The sequence below is a fragment of the Choristoneura fumiferana genome, chromosome 12 (genome assembly GCF_025370935.1).
Source record: "Choristoneura fumiferana chromosome 12, NRCan_CFum_1, whole genome shotgun sequence".
Classification (NCBI taxonomy): domain Eukaryota; kingdom Metazoa; phylum Arthropoda; class Insecta; order Lepidoptera; family Tortricidae; genus Choristoneura; species Choristoneura fumiferana.
This window is the reverse complement of record NC_133483.1, coordinates 15,314,222-15,334,146: the sequence shown is the minus strand read 5'-3', so window position 1 is coordinate 15,334,146 and position 19,925 is coordinate 15,314,222. Positions and strand designations below refer to the sequence as shown.

Sequence of the window (19,925 nt, the reverse complement as noted above, 5' to 3'; positions counted from 1 at the left end):
CCCGCGGTTCTCTCCCGCATTAGAATTAGCTTAATGCCGTTTTACTGAACTGTTGTGTATTACCTATGCCCTGCCCGTGCAATTTTTGAAATATACAACGACAACAGTTTATTTACACGATTCTTGTTACCATGGCAACGCAATAAAATAAATGTCTTACTTATGAAAAACCTGATACAACTTCTACACTATTATTGATTTTCTTCGGGCCGATTTTTCAATCCTCAGATAAACAACCAGATAGTATTTATTCCACAGATAGCAAAGAATTGAATTTTTCCATCGTCAGATAAGGTTTATTCGACGAATAAACCGATTATCTGATGAATGAAATGAACTTTATCTGTCCCTTTGACAGCCAGATAACCCGCTGTTCATCCGATAGTTACATTTCAAAACATATGGTCAACAGTTGGTGTAAATAATAGGTACGTTTGCATTTTGGTTAGTTCTTTATTCATATTAAATATATTGACCCAGATAACTCAAGTCTTAAATCGAGTTTAGCCCGACATGTTTCGGGCTAATCCGTAGCCCTTCGTCTTCGGAGCAACGCGACTCGGCGGCTGCTGCAACACGCGCACATGTCGGGCTAAACTCGATTTAAGACGTGAGTTATCCGGGTCAATATATTTAATATGAATGAGTCTCACGGTAGTTTCATGTTCTTTATTCATATTTCGTATATTAAGTACAAATCGAAAGTGTTATTATTGTGGATATTTTTGATAGCATTGTTGATCTAGTTATGAAAAAGAGGTTAAGTATAATAATTGAATTTATAAATCCATCGAGGAAGTTGTTGGTGAGGGTACAATATGATCTACTCGTATGGTGATGTATGAAATCATTAATTTGTCAGTCTCAATTTGAAAATGCTGAAAATATTTTACAGAGACATTTGGTCCAGTCAAACTTGTCCAATCATCTACACTGAAATAATTTGCATTAATTTATAATACAGTGATGATGTATGATAATTATAATTATTGTATTAATTATAATTTCAGCAAGACCGCCCTAGGTATGCTTTCAACTACGGAGTTGCAGACCACACCACCGGGGACGTGAAATCGCAGCACGAATCGAGAGACGGTGATGTTGTTAAAGGTCTGTATCATCTTTGTGTTTATAACTGTGGGTAGGTTCAAATACAAAATCGGATGGTGTAAAATATTTTTTTTTTGTAAAAAATAATAATAATTTGACACCAAATAATGGAATATAAAAACCGGCCAAGAGCGTGTCGGACACGCCCAAAATAGGGTTCCATTAAGAAAAAATAAGTAATATTTTTCTAAGGATTTCGTATTTTATACGGAATATTCCAAGTTTAGGTATATTTTATACCTTAGGCTGCTATTTAGGAGTAAAACTACTAATAATTATTCTCAAGCAAACTTAGCCATTATAGTTTTCCTTGAAAGTTTGATATACTTACTACACTCCTGAATTTTTCAAATTTCTCCACCCAGTGGTTTAGATTTTAGAGGGGGGGGGGGGGGTCGGGGACGCTCGATTTTAATGAAAATTTGCACTTTAAAGTTGAATATTTCGCAAAAAATCAATGAATCGAAAACCTAATGGTTTTAAAAGACCTATGCAACGATACCCCACACTATAGGGTTGGATGAGAAAAAAAAAATCACCCCACTTTACGTCTATGGGAGATAGGTACCCTAAAAAATTTTTTTTTAGTTTGTTATCGTACTATTTTGTCGGCATACTTTACATATTATATCCATGCAAAATTACAGCTTTCTAGCATTGACCCTGAGCAAAGCCGCGGACGGAGGGACAGACAGACAGACAGACAGATAGACAGACATGGCGAAACTATAAGGAATCCGTTTTTGCCATTTTGGCTCCGGTACCCTAAAAAAAGGAAGGTATTTAGCCTAATATATAATATATATACATAATAAAATAATTGAGCCTTTCGTAAGGGTTTCAAATTAATAAGGCACTAATTATTGAGGCATTACTAATCCAAGATACCTTGGCGAGAAACCCGGCATAGGTATATCCCGCGAAAACTTTGACTTCACTTTACTTAATCAGTTAATGCAGGGCTGCTACGAAACTCGAAACTCGAAGTTCGTGTCGTATCGTCCCTCGCGCTCTCGTATTAAATAGTATAAGTGTCAGAGGGACTGTACGATACGACACGAACTTCGAGTTTCGAGTTTTGTAGTAGCCCTGCTGAGACAGAGATATGCGAAACCGCCTTCTTAGCTCTGTCTTTTTTGGACAGGAGTCTCTCGATGGAGAAATAAAAAAATAGCATGCTTTTCTACTAGAGTAAGTAATTACAATCGGGGCACCTATACTCCTGACGCATCTATCACTGTTTTACCCTCAAAATCAGCCATTCACAATACTTTAAGCAGATTTTTTTGTCTTGATAAATTTTTTATGTTATCTAAGTTTCTTTCTACAATTATTATTTCGGTGTATAATAAGTACTATTTATTAAAAAAACCAAAGGTTATTTAGCTACTATCCATGAAATTTCAGATAGAATGCCCAGACATACTTAAATTTTTATTCAATTATATAATAATGGTGTTATACGAGTAGACAATGCACAGATCAGTAATAGTTCATAACACAATCGAATTTCCCATGGCGTTATGGCGTATCAGATACAGCTTTATCTTCATCTCTGGCTGATGTTAGTTATCGCATTGTTTGCACAATTCAACAAAGGTAGTACTAAAACAATAGCACCAAACCAGTGATATATTAAAATAATTTAACTATAAGTATGAGACATTAGGGCTCTTTATGATCCTTTATAAATGACAATCAATGATTACATTATACTGAGCGGAAACAAATCAAGCCCTCAAATGTATGCAATACGAGTAGTAGGTAATTTTATATGTAGATTGGGCCAAATTTTCTGCCGCTGAGTATATAAGACTAACGAAACATGAGAACTGCGCCTGCAGTAGTTGCCTAACTTCTACTGGGTGATTCTAGACATAAGTAGAACCAACCCCACACTCTCAATAATTGATAATGGATCGTTCACAATCACATTTAAGTATAAACTTCACCCCCACCCTTAGTTGCAGTGTGTGAACATAGTAAACAATTTAGCTCTTTTTTTTTAACACAAGTTTTTGGTATTTCATTTTAAATACAAGCTTTTTTTATTGCTGACTGTACCTACTTGTATTGTCACCCAAACTACATTTTCTCAAAAATGTCCGTAAAAGTTGACATTATTCTTTACATATCAGAAAGTGAAGTGCATAGTTTATGGTCAGCAAAAAATTAAAAAGTTAAAAAGATTGCAGGCGCGCTAATTTATTATTGTCGAGCTAGCGCGCCTGCAATCAGTCACAACTTTTTTTTTAAGTTAAAAAGGCCATGGAAATGTTGGCACAAGTCGTATACAGCCAAATCTAATGGGCGGTATCAGATATTTTGTTGGAACTTCAGACTTTTTTTATTGGGTCTGAAACAGCTTGTGGTGTTTTCGGTGGAAAAATACAGCTGCATTTTATTTTTAATGAAAAAAGGCGGGAAAGCATAAGAAAAATAATTGGAATAAAATTAAATGTTATGATATATTTTGAGAAAAAGTTTAGTCTATTTCAGAATTATTCATCATTTTTGAGAAAAGCTTTATATTAGTCTCGGCTGGAATAGCAATTGCTGGCTTCGTTTTAGTTAAACGGACTCGCAAGCTCGTCCGTTTAATACTCATACTCAGCCAGCAATTGGCTACTTCCAGGCCACGACAATAATCTACTATTGCATACCAAATTTAAAGTCGATGCTATTAACCGTTGAAGAGTTCCGTCCTGTGGAGACGATTCTGGCCTGGTCACTACCAGATTATTGTATTGTCACGCAATTTACGAGGGGCGGCTGAAAAGTTCTAAGCCTAAGGTACTTTGAGGTTGCATATGTGTTAGCCGCGTAGCGGTACTGGCCACTAAAAAGACCATTAAAAAAGTAAACAATTGAAAGAAAAGAATGTCTTGTTTCTTTTATTACATTTCGAGATATCCGACGATAAAGGTGAAGGTGAATTATCAACGCATAATTACGAAAATTGAGCGATTATATTGAAATTAAAAATAGTAAAAAAAATCGGCATATTTTTCTCTATCTTAGGCTTAGAACTTTTCAGCCGTCCCTCGTACCTACATAGTATACCAAATTTCAAGTCAATCCAACTACACAGACAGACAACGGGACAGGTGAAACTAAATAAAAGCTTGTAAAAATAGCATTAATCTCACTAATATTGGTGCGTTATAGCGACGTAAAGTAATCCGGAAGAATCGGTCCCGCTTACATCTCATGCATCACCCTCTATCGCCAACATCCTTTCGTTACCGCACCTAACTCTTCCATCAAAAATTTTCAGGTCAATATTCTTTAGTAGAGCCGGACGGCTCAGTTCGTACAGTGGACTACACGGCCGACCCTGTCCACGGGTTCAATGCAGTCGTATCAAAGTCCGCACCAAACCTCCACGCCCCACCACCACCTCAACCGCATTCAATACCCCAAGTACCCATTGTACAATATGTGGAGAAGCCTGTACCAGTCCCAGTATATACGAAGCAGATTTACGCATCGCCGGCGCCTTTCCGTAAGTATTATATTAGAGACCTATACCTTATTCGTATGTACCATAAACCAAGTCATGTGGTGTACCACCTTAAAGTTGATAAACGTTTGCATGTCAATTCAATTCTTGAAAGTATAGCTCCATCGATGCTATCGATGATTCCGCCAATGTCGAGGTTGGAAAAGACACTATCAGTTTAGCCGACGTTTGCATGTCATAAAACAATAATGCTAATAGACGTGTCTGTCAACTTGAAAGTTCGACTTTAGCGACCTATTCATTTCATAGGAACTCATTTTTATTCATTTGATAGGAACTTATTTAAAAATTGATAGACCACTTTGGCTGATGGTACGTACATAAAGTACTCCTGCATTTCTAATCTTGCAAGTTGCAAGTCAAAAATTACACCTATAATCAATGATCGGATCTACTTGAATTTTAGTACGGATATCGGCACTACTTTTAAATAATCTCGTATCCCTCACCCTCAACATAACGTTCATTTATGTTCATGAAATTTAGTTCACTCAGAATAATCATCGATTTTGAGATATGGTCAAGGACTTTAATTCATGAGCCACCATAGAACTTTTCAAAGGAAAAGTCATTACAATTTTCCTTGTTAATTAATGCGATGTCACTATGACGTTTACTGTGAAATGGTTCCATGGTGGCTCATGGACCAAAGTCCTTTTACCGTATGAGGTTTTTAAAAGTAGTGACTACGTAGATAAAATGACTCCTGCAAGTGCTTTTAAAAATAACTTAACCAAGTTTGAAAAGTATAAAAACCCTCAAAATTTTCATTTTAAAGTTGAATATCTCAAAACCAACTAAATTAATTTTTATAAATCATAGCTAAGAACCACCGCAAGGAAACTCACTTTCACGTCAAAAAACACATCCAAATCGGTCTATCCGCTTGTGAGCTACGATGCTACAAACTTATTAACCCTTTGTTGCATTGGGGGTAAAAAAAACATCCTAGGCTATATACGTCCCCTTGCTGGGCACAGGCCTCCTCTGAATTAGAGGACTTGGGCCGTAGTTCCCACGCGGGCCCGGTGTTGATTTGGAACTTCACACACACCATTGAATTGCTTCGCAGGTTTGTGCAGGTTTCCACACGAGGTTTTCCTTCACCATAAAGCTCGTGGTAAATTTCAAATGTAATTTCGCACATGAATTTCGAAAGCTCGAGGTGCGAGCCGGGGTTTGGACCCACGAGCTCTGCTTCAGAGGTAATTGGTCAAACCATACGGGTTAATTTTTACTCAGCCAAAAAGGTACCCATTAAATGTAACATTTTAACGAAATATTTGGTTATGGCTTTTTATTTGCCCATTTCGACGTTACAAAACAAAAACCGTTTCAATTCTCACTTTTATTTACATTTGCCACATTCGACACACATTAACACCACATAAAACATTACTGAAATAGCCAAAGTTACGCATATTAGTTGTAATTAGCAACAGATAACAATGCCTGCTATTGTGTTTTAAACTATTGTTTGTTAAGATATGTTTCTTCGCAGTGTACGCCAAGGCCGGCCAACAATTTCCATTACCGCAGCAGTTCCCGGTTCCAGACTACGATGGGTTCGATCCCGACGACTACCAATTTTATCCCAACCAGTTCTATTAGATTATTAATAAATTATTTATAAATATTTTTTAAGAAGTGAAATCACTTGTAAATATGCGACTGTAATTGAAAACTATTGCTTATAATAGACTTGTTTTATTTTGAAAAATCAGATTTTTATACATTGTTTTATTAAACAACCCGGAGTAAAAAAAGTATCCTGACTTTTCGTCAAAATATTTTTCCCAGATAATTTCCCAAGTCTTTCATATGGACGAAAGATTTCCATATCCTGTAGAACTCTATGGATTAGGTTAGTTTTATTATTAACAATTGTGAAGTACTAACCGTTTCAAAAAAATATTATTTATTTATTTATCGTATGGGATACGTGTCACTGCAAAACTGTGTAAGAAATACAAATTAAAACTAAAATCTAGATTTCTTAAAACATTCCACGGCTTTCTCCAAAAATAAGGTGATAGTTGATAATGGTAGTTTTCGCAGCAGACGGTCACGCTGTGTACCCTACATTCTATTTGTTCTAACATGATTCAAAAGACAGATGCCAAACTGACGTAACCACTTTGCCACTCGTAGAGTCCCTCCTACTGTTACTCAAACTATCGATACTTTTTCATGTACCTAGTGCTAAAAGTGGCAATACCATTCGCTATCGAACTGAAAGTCTTATTTGAATTTTAAAATATAATTTACTAGCATTAACCCGCGGTTTCTCCCGCATTAGAATTAGCTTAATGCCGTTCTTACTGAACTGTTGTACCTATGCCCTGCCCGTGCAATTTTTGAAATATACAACGACAACAGTTTACTTACACGATTCTTGTTACCATGGCAACGCAATAAATAAATGTCTTACAGCCTTATTCATAAAAAATCCTTAATTGAGGTTTGATCGGTCTGTTACTTAGCAGACTGATTAAGCTTGTTAGCCGGTTGTCAGGAAGTATGATTCATAAACGCTTGCTAGCAGTCTGCTAGTTGTTGAGCTGCTGATAGACGGATTAGACGCGTTATGTTGGCCACCTCGACAAATCAAAGACAAAAAATAGCCTCATCGATAATTTAAAAAAAAATGACAGCAGTGACAGCAGCAGGAAAAAATTAATAAAAAGCGAGATGTTTGTTTTCTCGCCATTTCCGATCCGCATGTTTATGTTTAAGAGCAAAAAGCCGTAATTATGTTAATCATCCTAAACTTTTTTTCATATTTATTGTTAATTTATTGTTGCTAATTTGGAGGATTTTTAAATTTATACAAATTCTTGAAAATAAATTTTCCTGTTTTTTTTTTTAATCTTTGCGTAGCCCTGCCTTCACTATAAATATCTTCGGTATGGTTTTTTGCTCTTGTCAAAGTCAGCTGTTCAAACTTGTGGCGGCCATTTTGTGACTTAGCCGGGAGATAAAGGAGAGTCTACGGTACTCTTAACTTTAGCAGAGCCTTGATTGACTGATTAGCGCTAACAGACGTTTATGAATCATGTTTTTTAGCATCGGGCCTTCAAGGAGCCTTCAAGGAGGCTCTAACTTTTTATGAATAAGGCTGTTAGAGTTTGGCCTGAAAAAGGTTGCAGTAACAATTTAAAAGGGCAACGTTCGCTTGCAGAACGCCATCTATTGATTGCAAACGACGTTAACACGTCATCTTGAGAGCCGAGGTACGGTACGCCACCGTTCTTGGACAGCGCCCTCTATTCTTGTTTAAACTTAAAATATTATACCACGGGAACGCATTACCGGGATATCAAGTATCCCATGTCTCAATGCAGATCTTTGTTTATCTGTACGCCAAGTTTCATGTTAATCCGTTCAGCCGTTATTGCGTGATTCAGTAACAAACATCTAAACCTCCAAACATCTTCACAAACTTCCACATTTATAATATTAGTAGGATAGGGTTCTACACGTGGAGTGTCACTTTCCGACTCTGACGAACAATTTATTAAATTAATAATATGTTTGTTTATTTTACTGCTTGTATTTTACCGATAACCCCCACCTCTAGCAATTGCGGCCTATTGAAACAACATTGTAAAGGCGTTTAATAAAAAAGTAAGGTAATATATAGGTAGAGTCATTCACGATGATGCATGCCGTGGTTCTTATTACAGTGTTATTAATGACTAATATTGACAAAATCACGCTTCTTCGTGGATGGCACTAGGTATAACACAGTGCCTACGCAGTAACTTAACAATTTGTTAGCGAATTTGAGTTCAAATATTCGAACAATCAGCAGTTTTAATGTGATTTAATTTTTTCAAGCATTATATCTTAGTTAGAAGAAATAAAAAAATTAGTTACCGTACCGCCTTACAAAGTTACATAATCATCATGTGTCATTTGAATCATGTTAGAAAAAATAGAGTATAGTTGCCTGCGAGATGACTAGCGCACAGTTTACGATTTTCACGACGTTCGTCTTCAATTTGGGCATCACGGATTGGTAAGCCGGCCATATCTTGAGTGATTTATTTTCCGATGTTTTTAATACTTATTATCCTATTCCTGACGAAGACAAATCCAAAGCTCAAAAAACATAAAAATTGGTCCAGCCCTTCTTGAGTTATAAATGGTGTAACTAACACGATTTTGTTTTATATATAGACTAGCGGACCGGCAGACGTTGTGAATATGAATGTGAATATGTGATGTGAAAATACGAAATCCTTAGAAAAATATTCCTTAATTTTTTCGTAACGGCTACGGAACCCTATCTTGGGCGTGTCTGACACGCTCTTGACCGGTTTTTATTTATCTTACACTCCACTAATAAATATTTATTTGAGATTCAATTTGGAGAAAAATGATGAAATTAGTCTTAGATATTATAGTAATGGGCGTCATAAACGCATTTCGTAGGTATAGTAAACATATTTGATTTTCAGATAGATTTTTTTATTTACCTATTATTTTATTTATTATTTTCCATTGTTCATCATCAAATACCAAAAAATTAACAACCCATAGTTATATGAGGTGAAAACAGGATACTAGAAGAAATTAACCAAATGAACTTTATGTTCAGTTGCTGCAACAATGCAAGGTTTCTTGTCAACTTCCAAAACAGTCAAATCAAGAATCGGGTCTGTGTCAATCTTAATCTTCTTTGAATGTTTGATCCGCTTTTCCAGTTGCCATTCGTAGGACCGAGCGACACATGACTTTCGGCGGAAATTACCGAATTCACGCGATCGGGATATAATATGGTATTTTTCTACTCCTATACTGTAATCTGTGATTTACTTAATCACGAACAGTAATATAACAGGATACATAACAAGATTCTGGAAAAGTCTATATTGTCTATTCCCCATAACAACACTGTATCGTAATGTTGCTAAAACGATACTGCAACCACTTACTTTTTTTTCTTAATTCATACATTCGGGCATGCTAAGGTGCAGCCAGTTATATTACATATTTCATATGGCTTTTATACAAAATAAAAACTTTCCGAACATAATCCATAGCCTGCGAACATAAGCAACGCGTATTTTAACATCATCACTGGCAAATAAACGTTAATCAAAAACAAAATTTTCATATTTATGTCTTACCTTCTTTTTGCGTTTGCCATACTTTTTACTAAAGTATGAAAACGTTTACAGTTTACTATTTCTCTAATTTTGTATTGTAATTACTAAGTACCCAGTCGAAGAAAAAGTATTGTATGCAACGTTGTTTAAGTCAAAAAAAGCTCGTGGCGACTTTTTCTTACGATGTTCGCTAAAGCTCACATCGTAACTCGCCCACTCACCTTTTTTGAACCCTGTTATACAACTGTTGCATAAAATACTATTACCACATACTTAATATCTGTAGCAGGCTTACAGCTACAGTTCTTAACTAGTGTTGATTTTATAAACTTGATATAAGTTCAAAGGTCAAATGTGGTTGTCAACGAGCCAAATGATTCAGTGCGTTAGGTAGGTATAAATATCGAATATTTGTTACCCTGTCTGTGGGTTTTACCAAGTACTCCCATTTTTAATACACATCCCACTAAATTATAAATACGAAAGTTTGTAAGTCTGTTTGTTTTATTGTTTGTACTTCACCATGCCTAAACCGCAACCGCTGAACTGACTTAGATGAAATTCGGTATAGGTAGGTACAGGTAGTTTGAATCCCGAGACAAATTGCATAGTTCCCGCGGGATAGCAATAAAAATTCTACGCAGACAGAGTCGCGGGTATCATACTAGTTATGAATAAACATGACAGAGCTACTAGCGTAGGTTAAAATCACAGGCTCAAATTAAGCTATAAAGAACTTACAGGTTATTGCGTTTACTGTTTTATTCTCCACCTAATTATTAGCACTAAGTTTCAATATTCCGAGTTAAAATTTAATAAAGATTACGTCTTCCTTTATTAAACAGGAATAGTTTACACTTTTTTCCTCGCCCTCTATTAGATAAAGGGAAGTATCTCAGTCACATTTGTACAACAAATGGAATCTTAAAATGAAAATTTTCCAAAAAGCGTTTCGCTTTCCGATAGATCATTAAATTAGTTATCAAATTATTTTGAAATTATGGCCATGGCTTATTTGTGAGCAAAGCGTTTAAAAACCAAATAATGTTTTCAAGACCTATGAAATACGATCCTCATTCTTGGACCAATCAGTATGGAATACACGCCAAGTACACGGGACAGTTACTTTATTTTCGTTTAATAGGTCGACGCGTTGGACTATTTATAAAGAGGAGAATAATTAGTAACTTCCTATAATATTTGTAACTTTATCGGTCTGTTTTTTTGTACTTACTCGGCGTGTTGTTTGAATAATATTTCTACTGTATCTACAATAAGATTTCATCGCCTTTCCCCAAACGAAATCCTAAATGTTATTCTAATTTTTTTTTAGTTTATTTATAAAGCTTAGAGCATGAAATCAATTCATACATGATACTGCACGACTATTTTCACACTGAGGAAGCAATAAAATTCGTCCTTAGTGTAATTACGCAGTAACTAAGATTATTCGATAGTGATGACCCGTTACGTAACCGATTATATTATCGGGTCATTGACTCCAGGTGGCCTTGGCCTTGACATCCTGTGAGGTCATCGACGTTGGTAAGTTTTCAGTGGGAATTTTCCATAAATGTAGTAAAATTTTGTAAAAATTTCAGAGCATCACTATTAAAATAAGTGATAAGCTCGTAATAAGTAAAAAGTTGAGTGCGAATGGAAATCAAACCGTGAATTGCTCTTCAGTGCTCCGTTGCTTGGCTGCACGGCCGTTGGTTTTTTATCGTTTTTTTTTAATGTATATACTTACCAAACTTAAATTAAAGAAAACATTAAATTAAAAAATCAAAAAAACCCGACTGCCTAAACTAAAAGGAAGAAAATAAGTCTAGTGGTCTAGAACTCTGTTAAGTAGCTAATTTAAAGTTCAACAGTCGGGACCCCTACTTTTTTTTTTTATTCGACTGGATGGCAAACGAGCAAAACTTATTTTCTTCCTTTTAGTTTTGGCAGTCGGGTTTTTTATTTTTTTAATTTAATGTTTTATTTTACACTTTTTTGATATTAATGTGAAAACGGTAGATTAAAAGTATTATAACCCATATATATTTAGAATTGGCTAATTATTAGCTTTCATTTGATGCCCATATTGTTACAATACAATTTTTTTTTCATTCCTCCGCCATTTTTTTGATCGCAGACGCCATATTGAAATATTATAGCCTATGCCACTCCGACCGTTATGACGAATCCAATAATACCTCATATGTTTAAATCCGTATGGCCGTTTAGGCTGCAACGAGGACCAAAGAAATGGACATACATACCCACATACATACATACATATGCTCGAAAAACATAACCCTCCTTCGGGCAGTCGGGTAAAAATCAGCTCCTCCCCGTAAAAAGGCAATATGTTTCACATGAAAATTTTTGCTATTTTATTCTCACTGTTAGTTACAGCGCCTGTTATAAAGCTCTAGCAAATACCTATAATGTCAGAGTAACGGGCTAGCAAAGTTTAAGTTATTATTCTGAAAGTGCTCTAAAATTTTCAGGTGGCCTACCACGCTCCCTTAACACGATTCAGTTTAGGCTCTAAACTGAACTGCATCGCTATTTCGTACCACGACGTTACTTTTGCGATTCAGTTCAAGCACGGTTCAGCGACAGCGATACAGACATTTTCATTCACTCACTTCAAGCAGTTTTCGTACCATGACGCTTAACTTGAGTGGGAATTGAATCGTTTCAGTGTCAAATTTAGCGATTCAGTATAAGTTACTCATTCTGTCATTTATTTTGGATCGCTTTTTTTCAACTAATTAATTTCAAGAAATTTTAAACTTTTATTCAAGTTTTATAACTTTTCATAGGTACCAACATCATTGTGCTTCTTAACTCCTTTCAGTGAGAAAAGAGACTCGTGGATTAGTGACAGCGTAAACATTATTTGTAATCAACACAACGGTTGCTAGGAACACGGAATGACATAGAGTTATGGTTTTCCAAAATAAAGAGGTTTTAGTATACAATATTTGGTTTGCATATAGCGGCATCAGTTTTGCGACTTAGCGTTTCAGTTTCGGACCAGAGACAATATCGGTCTTTCATTCTCTTGTAAACCATTGAGACTCAGCTCTGAGAAATAAACGTCGTGGTACCAATTTCGACGATTCAGCTTAGGTGCCTAAATTGAACTGCTCTGCGTTTGGATCGTTTATGAAAAGATCATGGTAGCCCACCAGCTCTGTCAGAGGTATAATATTTTACCATAAAGAATGGAATAATGCAATTGCCATGATGTTTAGTTGTTAAAAAAGGGCAGTATTGCTATAATTATATTGCGTCACGAGTACTTCAAATAGTTATTTATATGACTGATACCTAATGCCTAATTATGTACAGTTGCATACATAATTTTATCTACATGCATATCATAAGTTTTCTACAATATGTTCAGATATACCTGCATTTTTCGAGTTAGTGGTTCTTGTTTGTAGGCAGGCATAAAACCTCAGTTTCAATAAATGAACGACATTGACAGTTATAGTTTTTTAAATTCATAAACAATTTAGACTTGAGTCTATTTTAATTCACAAACCGATTGTAATATTCGCAATTCAAAAAAACGTATGGAACAATAATTTTAGTATTGAATGAAACTACAAATATTAACATAACGACGTTTAGTTAATAAACATAATTTTTGTTTTTTTGAGATGTTCAAAATTTGAATGTAATCAGTGTCACTTACCGGCACTATAATGTAAACATTAAGATGCAACCACAGATAGAAGTTTCTTAATGTAAGAAGGTCATTTGCTTATCGTCTCTGATTATATTTATTAGGAAGTTATGATATGGATGTAGAATAAACTATGTTTACTTCCAGAACATTCACAATTTGTAAGTTATTTCGAGTTCAATAGTGACTTTTAAAAATGGAATAGGAATGCAATGCAAACTCATCTTCAGGGAGCGAAACTTTGACGCCGGTGAGAGCCGTATGACGTCAAGCTTCATACAGAGTGTTTTTATCTAGATTATAGATGATAATCACTAACAACTTATTGGCCTGTTTAGTTTACGGATATTTTATTGACCAGTAATTATAAATGTCACTATTTTAATATGTTGTGTATATTTTGTAAAAACACCCTATATTTGCGTCATAATGACGTCACCGGCATCAAAGTTTCGCTCCCTGCTTATCTTCAATTATCTAATACTTACATATCTACTTGTAATAAGTGCAGTGTTAATACAAAACGAATACTAATGATTTGTACCTAACTGGTAATTTATTTATTCCTCGACATGAAGTCTTAATTTAACCATGATGTTTTCCTATTATAACACTTGATGCATGCCAGCTGTAGCATAATAATTAGTAAATGAATCAATTATTTTTCGGGAAGAATTTTAAGCCGACGTAAAATAATGTAGAACCCTCTTTTGCTGTAAGAGATGCAGACGTTCAAGAATTTTTAAATTGCGAGGGTCATGACCTATAATGATGGCAAACTTCATACCTACCAATGCAGCTGGAATTCGATAACAATCATGCCATGATTTCTAAAGAATTTACCAAGATCACGCACTTGGTGCGATGCCTTATAAGAATATTTGATATAAAACGAAGAAAATTAATATGAAGTACTAACATCAATTGAACGTTGAATGTTTTTAACGCAAGTTTATTTCAGCTAGTTGATTGCCGTCCACTCCTAAAACCAAAATTTGATCAGTTCGTCGTTAAAATCGGAGTAATTTATTACTTGATTTAAGCATGTAAAGTCGTTTTGGAGAATATAGATTACACCAATGTATTACATAATAATATAATGATGAAAGTACTTCCCTTCCCAAACGATTAATACCTATGGAGGATTCACATCCGCGATTAATGATTTTAAAATATATTTTTTTGTTCGTATTATCATCAGATTGGCCCAAGCATGATCGGTTGCTCTAGGTACCTATAATAAATGCATTTCGTAGGTATTGCAAAGTATTTGATTTTCATTTACCTACCTATTATTTTATTTATTATTTAACATTGTTTTTATCTGTACCTGTATTTTCTGTACTGATTACTATGTCTTGGTGTGCAATAAAGAGTTATTGTATTGTATTATTTATCGCAAAATTGCAAAAAATTAGCAACCCATAGTTATACATATAAAAAGAAAACAGGATACTAGAAGAAATTAACCAAATGAACTTTATGTTCAGTGGCTGCAACAATGCAAGGTTTCTTGTCAACTTCCAAAACAGTCAAATCAAGAATCGGGTCAGTGTCAACCTGAATCTTCTTTGAATGTTTGATCCGCTTTTCCAGGTCCATCACATGGCCGTAGTAAGAAATATGAAGCAAATGAATGGAACCGTCTTCTAGACCAAACATCAGAATTTGAGCGTGAAGTGCTATTGACTTGACGTTGCATCCGAAGTGCTGACCCAAGTTGTACTCGTGCCATTGGCTTTCGTAGTAATTGGTCGATCCAATACAGTTTTTGCTGATCCCAAAGAAGTATAAAACTGTCGGCATAGTCAATCTATGTAAAGAAGCACCCAAATTTTTCGGCAACCTATGCCAATCTTGTTTCTGTTCAAATTCCAGCTCAATCAACTTTCCACCTTCTATCTTCCCTTCGTACAGAAACTTTACTGTGCGACCTTTCGCCAATGCCATTGCTGTCATATATTTTCCTTCAACAGCGTGCGCAATAAGTTTTTCGTCGTCCCTGAGGTTTAAATTTAGTGTTGGGCCAGGTGATATATGGTTACCAACTCTCTCATACGAGGTTAGGATTCCTCCCATATCGCCTATGCAGAAATGCCGGCATTCTCCAGAGCTGATTATGTTGGCGAAGAAACCATTTGTGGCGATCTCAATTTTGTTTTGAAGGTCCCAAAACTTTAAGGCGTAGTCGTCGCCTACGGATACAAGCAGAACGTCACCATTGGAATACCAAAATTCAATCTGAATTAAGTTGCTGCCGTGGTGTGCTACGTAAAATGGCTGATATATGCTATCAATAGTGTAACTTGCAATAGAACCGTTAACAAAAGCAATTGCTATGAACTTATCAAAGGTACGGATGCACGAAATACCCCCAAAATTTGACGTTGGGACGATGGCGTCCTTCGTGTACGGATTGACCAAAACCTTCTGCCATTTCTTGTAAGAAAAATATGTCCCTCGCCACAGTACCGGATCGTGAATATCTATCCAATTCGACGCCAGGTAATAGGGGTAGGCTCGCTGCATTGTCATTTCCAGGCACTCGTATGAAATGGCTTCTTTGGCTAATTTTTTCCACTTCTTGTTTAAGAGGTCTTCTATCAGGTCGTAAAAGCGATGGCATACCAACCTTAGTTCCATCAACTTCGGCCTGTCTGTCATTTTGAATATTTTCAACCATATTTCATTTGGCAAGGTCACCTCCTCCATGGGAACCTAAATGGACAAAGAGAGCAAAATCAAAATGTGTAAGTAATGTATAAAATATAGAGCAATCACTTCTATTTATATGTATAACTGTGCCGGCTTACCCAAGGCATGTCTGTGTATAAGTTAAACAAAATTCACTATTAAATTTGTTATCTTAACGTTTATTGACAAAGAACAAATGAAATGATTTATACCTACATGCGAAAATAACAGCACTAACCGAGAACTAACCTTAATACGGAAGACGCGTGTATTCTTTATCAGCAGTAATGGCTTACTGCCCAATCCCATTCGTAGGACCGAGCGATACACGACTTTCGGCGGAAATTACCGAATTCACGCGATCGGAATGTATGTGGTATTTACCACATACATATATATATATGTAGCAGGATTACACATATAGTTGACTTAACTGGTGATGATTTTATAAACTTGTGGAATTATTATACATGAAATTATACCGAGATAAGTTCAAAGGTCAAACGTGGTTGTCAACGAGCCAAATGATTCAGTGCGTTAGGTAGGTATAAACATTGAATATTTGTTATCTGTGGGTTTTACCACGGGCACAATACAAGTAACAGGCAGTAGACCGACTTGGCAACTACAAAAAGTAAAACAGACGTGTGTAGATTTTTTTGTATGTGTGTAGTTTTAGGTGTAGGAATAAAAAATATGTTTATTTTATGATTATTTATTTATTAATTAATTATAAGTTGGTAATCGGAAAAAAAATTGCGTCTATTGCAGCAAGTTCGAAACTTTGTTGTTGAATTTTATGACATCTCATTCTTATGAAGTTTTATTAAAAAAAAATTGGGAAACAGGGACACGGTAGTGGCGACAGGTTTATTTCTTTAATTTCTTGGACAATCGACGCTAAAATTTTGCATTTTATGTTCTTCCTTTTTAACGTTGACTTTAATATCAGTTAAATATCTCAAAAATGGCTAAACTGATTGTGATGAAACATGTCTAAGAACTATTGCTAGAAAACTTGCTTTCAAATAAAAAACCCGCATTCAAATCGGTCTACCCGTTTAAGAGCTACGGTGCCACAAACACACACACACAGACACACAGACACACACACACACACACACACACACACACACACAGACACACACACACACACACACACACACACTTTTAGGGCTCCGGAGCCAAAATGGCAAAAACGGAACCCTTATAATTTCGTCATGTCCGTCTGTCTGTCTGTCTGTCCGTCTGTCCCTATGTCACAGGCATTTTACTCGAAAACTACTGGGTGTAATATCAATGAAATTTGGAGTACAGATGTCTTGTCAAAGCCGCTATTTAGTTTTGTGGTTAAATTACAAAAATAAATATTTATAGGGGGGGGCACTCCGTATGGAAAACATTTTTTTGTTGTGTGTATACACAACAAAAAAATGTTCTACGATATTAAAGAATATATCAATATCAATACAAAAAACTTCGCGATACCATTATGTCCAATTATTGTAGTTATGTCACTAAGATAACTACTTTTTTTACATTTTATAAATTGATATAATTGCCAACCATAATCAGACTGGTTATCTATTTTTGCTCGAAAGTTATATGCCATAATTTCATTATCCCGAACTTCACATGCCCGAAACTTCATTTGCCCGAATGTTTCGTTTACTAGAAAATTTATTTGATATCTTATTTTCCCAAAAATTAGATGTCATAATGATACGAATGCAATACGTATCGTTTTCCATATTATTAAGTGCAATAATATTATTTAATAGAATATCCAAACGCCCTACTACATAGTGTTTATTTTGATTATGTTTGATTAAAATTGCTTTTTTCTATTACTAATCTATCTATTATCTTTATTATTCGGGCTACCTACTATAAAAAAAAACCTAACATCGAAGGCTAAGCCTTAGGAACCTAACCTATCCGAGTCGCTTCTGCTCCGAACCGTATTGCTCGCTCGCACAAATCAAATGTCGCAATTCTTACCAAACGTAATCTTTGTGATTAAAATTTACCTAATTCAAAGGCTTGTTTGACGTATGGGATTTATTAGTATATAGTGTCGATACTCACCATTTATATGGATGGCAAATGATATTATGGCATGTGATACTTATGGCTTACAATGATTATGAAAAATGAAATTACTGAAATTAATATTATGGGAAACAAAAATTCTGCCATTTGATTAATATGGTAAACAATGAGTAGTGAAAATGAATTTATAAGAAACAATATTATGACGGTTAAATATTATAGCACATGAAATTCGGGCAAGTAAAGGTATACCAATCAGATCATGTTATCCAAATCTTCGTTTTAATCCTTATCAAAATAAATCATTTTACATTCAAGACTGTTTCAATCTCCATACATTACTTTTTGAATTAATCAATTAGGACATTTAATTCAAAAGATATTACGAATTTAAAAATGTCATTTAAATTAATTTAAAAGTTGATAGAAATGTCCATCAAAATGAGACAATGTTATCCATACCTTTGTATTAATACTTATCCAAATAAATAATTTCGTTTTCAAGACTGTTTCAATATCTAAATATTACTTTTCAATTATTCAGATCGGACAATTAATACAAAAGATATCACGAATTTTAAAAATTTCAAGCTCTTTAAAAAAAAACTGGCCAAGAGCGTGTCGGACACGCCCGAAATAGGGTTCCGTTGCCATACTAAAAACAGAACAAAATAAATGTTTAAGGGCCATACAAGAAACGTGATTTTTTTTGCTTGATTGTGATTTTTTGCGTTAATAATAAATAACGGCAACAGGTAGTTGCTTCAAATATTCACAGAAAATTTATTTATAAAATGTAATTTAAAAATAAATAATTTAATTAATTTAAATAAATATTTAAGGTAGGCACCCATAGGTACAGCAAATGTGTTTTTTTTTGCCGTTTTATGCTAATATCTAATGTTGTATAGGTACAGAACCCTTCGTACGAGAGTTCGACTCGCACTTGGCCTTTTTTTTAACTTTGCCCGTGTGAAGCCGGGGCGGGTCGCTAGTTATAAATTATAAAACAAAAATGAATAAATGTTATTAATTTTTTAGGTCACTGGAATTATGACAAGTATTATTTTATATATTCTTTAACTAAATAAAATGCTGGTAAAGTCTTCTTTCGTTTAATCTTCAAACTACGAGTACACTTACTTCCAGCAGATTCATAATTCGTAAGTTATTTCAAGATCAAATCGTGACTTATAACAATGGAATCGGAATGCAATGCAAACTCATCTTCAATTTATCAAATACATATCTACTTGTAATAAGTGTAGCGTTAATACAAAACGAATATTCATCATCATCATCATCATCTCCGCCGTAGGACGTCGACTGTTGGACAAAGGCCTCCCCCACAGACCTCCAGTTGCTTCGGTTGGCAGCGGCCTGCATCCACCGTGAACCCGCGGCTTTAACCAGGTCATCCGTCCATCTTGTTGATAGACGTCCTACGCTGCGCTTGCCGATCCGCGGCCTCCACTCGAGAACTTTTCGGCCCCCAACGGCCATCCGCTCTCCGTGCTGTATGGCCCGCCCATTGCCACTTCAACGAGCTAATTCGCTTGACTATGTCGGTGACCCTTTTTCTTCTACGTATCTAAAGGTATCTAAGGCTTAAAGTAAAGCACCACGTCTCTGATCCATATGTCATCACTGGCAACACACATTGGTTAAAACGAATATTAATGATTTACATCTAACTGATAATTTGTTAATTCCTCGACGTGAAGACTTAATTTAACCATGACGT

General features: G+C 35.3%; 2 protein-coding genes across 2 annotated transcripts; one reads left to right on the top strand and one right to left on the bottom strand.

Annotated features, from left to right (window-relative positions):
* Window positions 1–803: 803 nt before the first annotated feature.
* On the top strand, window positions 804–6,766 carry LOC141433473 (cuticle protein 19-like). Its single transcript, XM_074095524.1, has 4 exons — window positions 804–839; window positions 1,011–1,110; window positions 4,388–4,615; window positions 6,135–6,766. Exons 1-4 carry the CDS (start codon window positions 819–821, stop codon window positions 6,242–6,244), a joined length of 459 nt encoding a protein of 152 aa, XP_073951625.1. The 5' UTR covers window positions 804–818; the 3' UTR covers window positions 6,245–6,766.
* An 8,046-nt stretch (window positions 6,767–14,812) lies between these two features.
* On the bottom strand, window positions 14,813–16,147 carry LOC141433443 (uncharacterized). The gene has a single exon (XM_074095485.1). It carries the CDS (start codon window positions 16,145–16,147, stop codon window positions 14,891–14,893), a length of 1,257 nt encoding a protein of 418 aa, XP_073951586.1. The 3' UTR covers window positions 14,813–14,890.
* Between the last annotated feature and the right edge of the window lie 3,778 nt (window positions 16,148–19,925).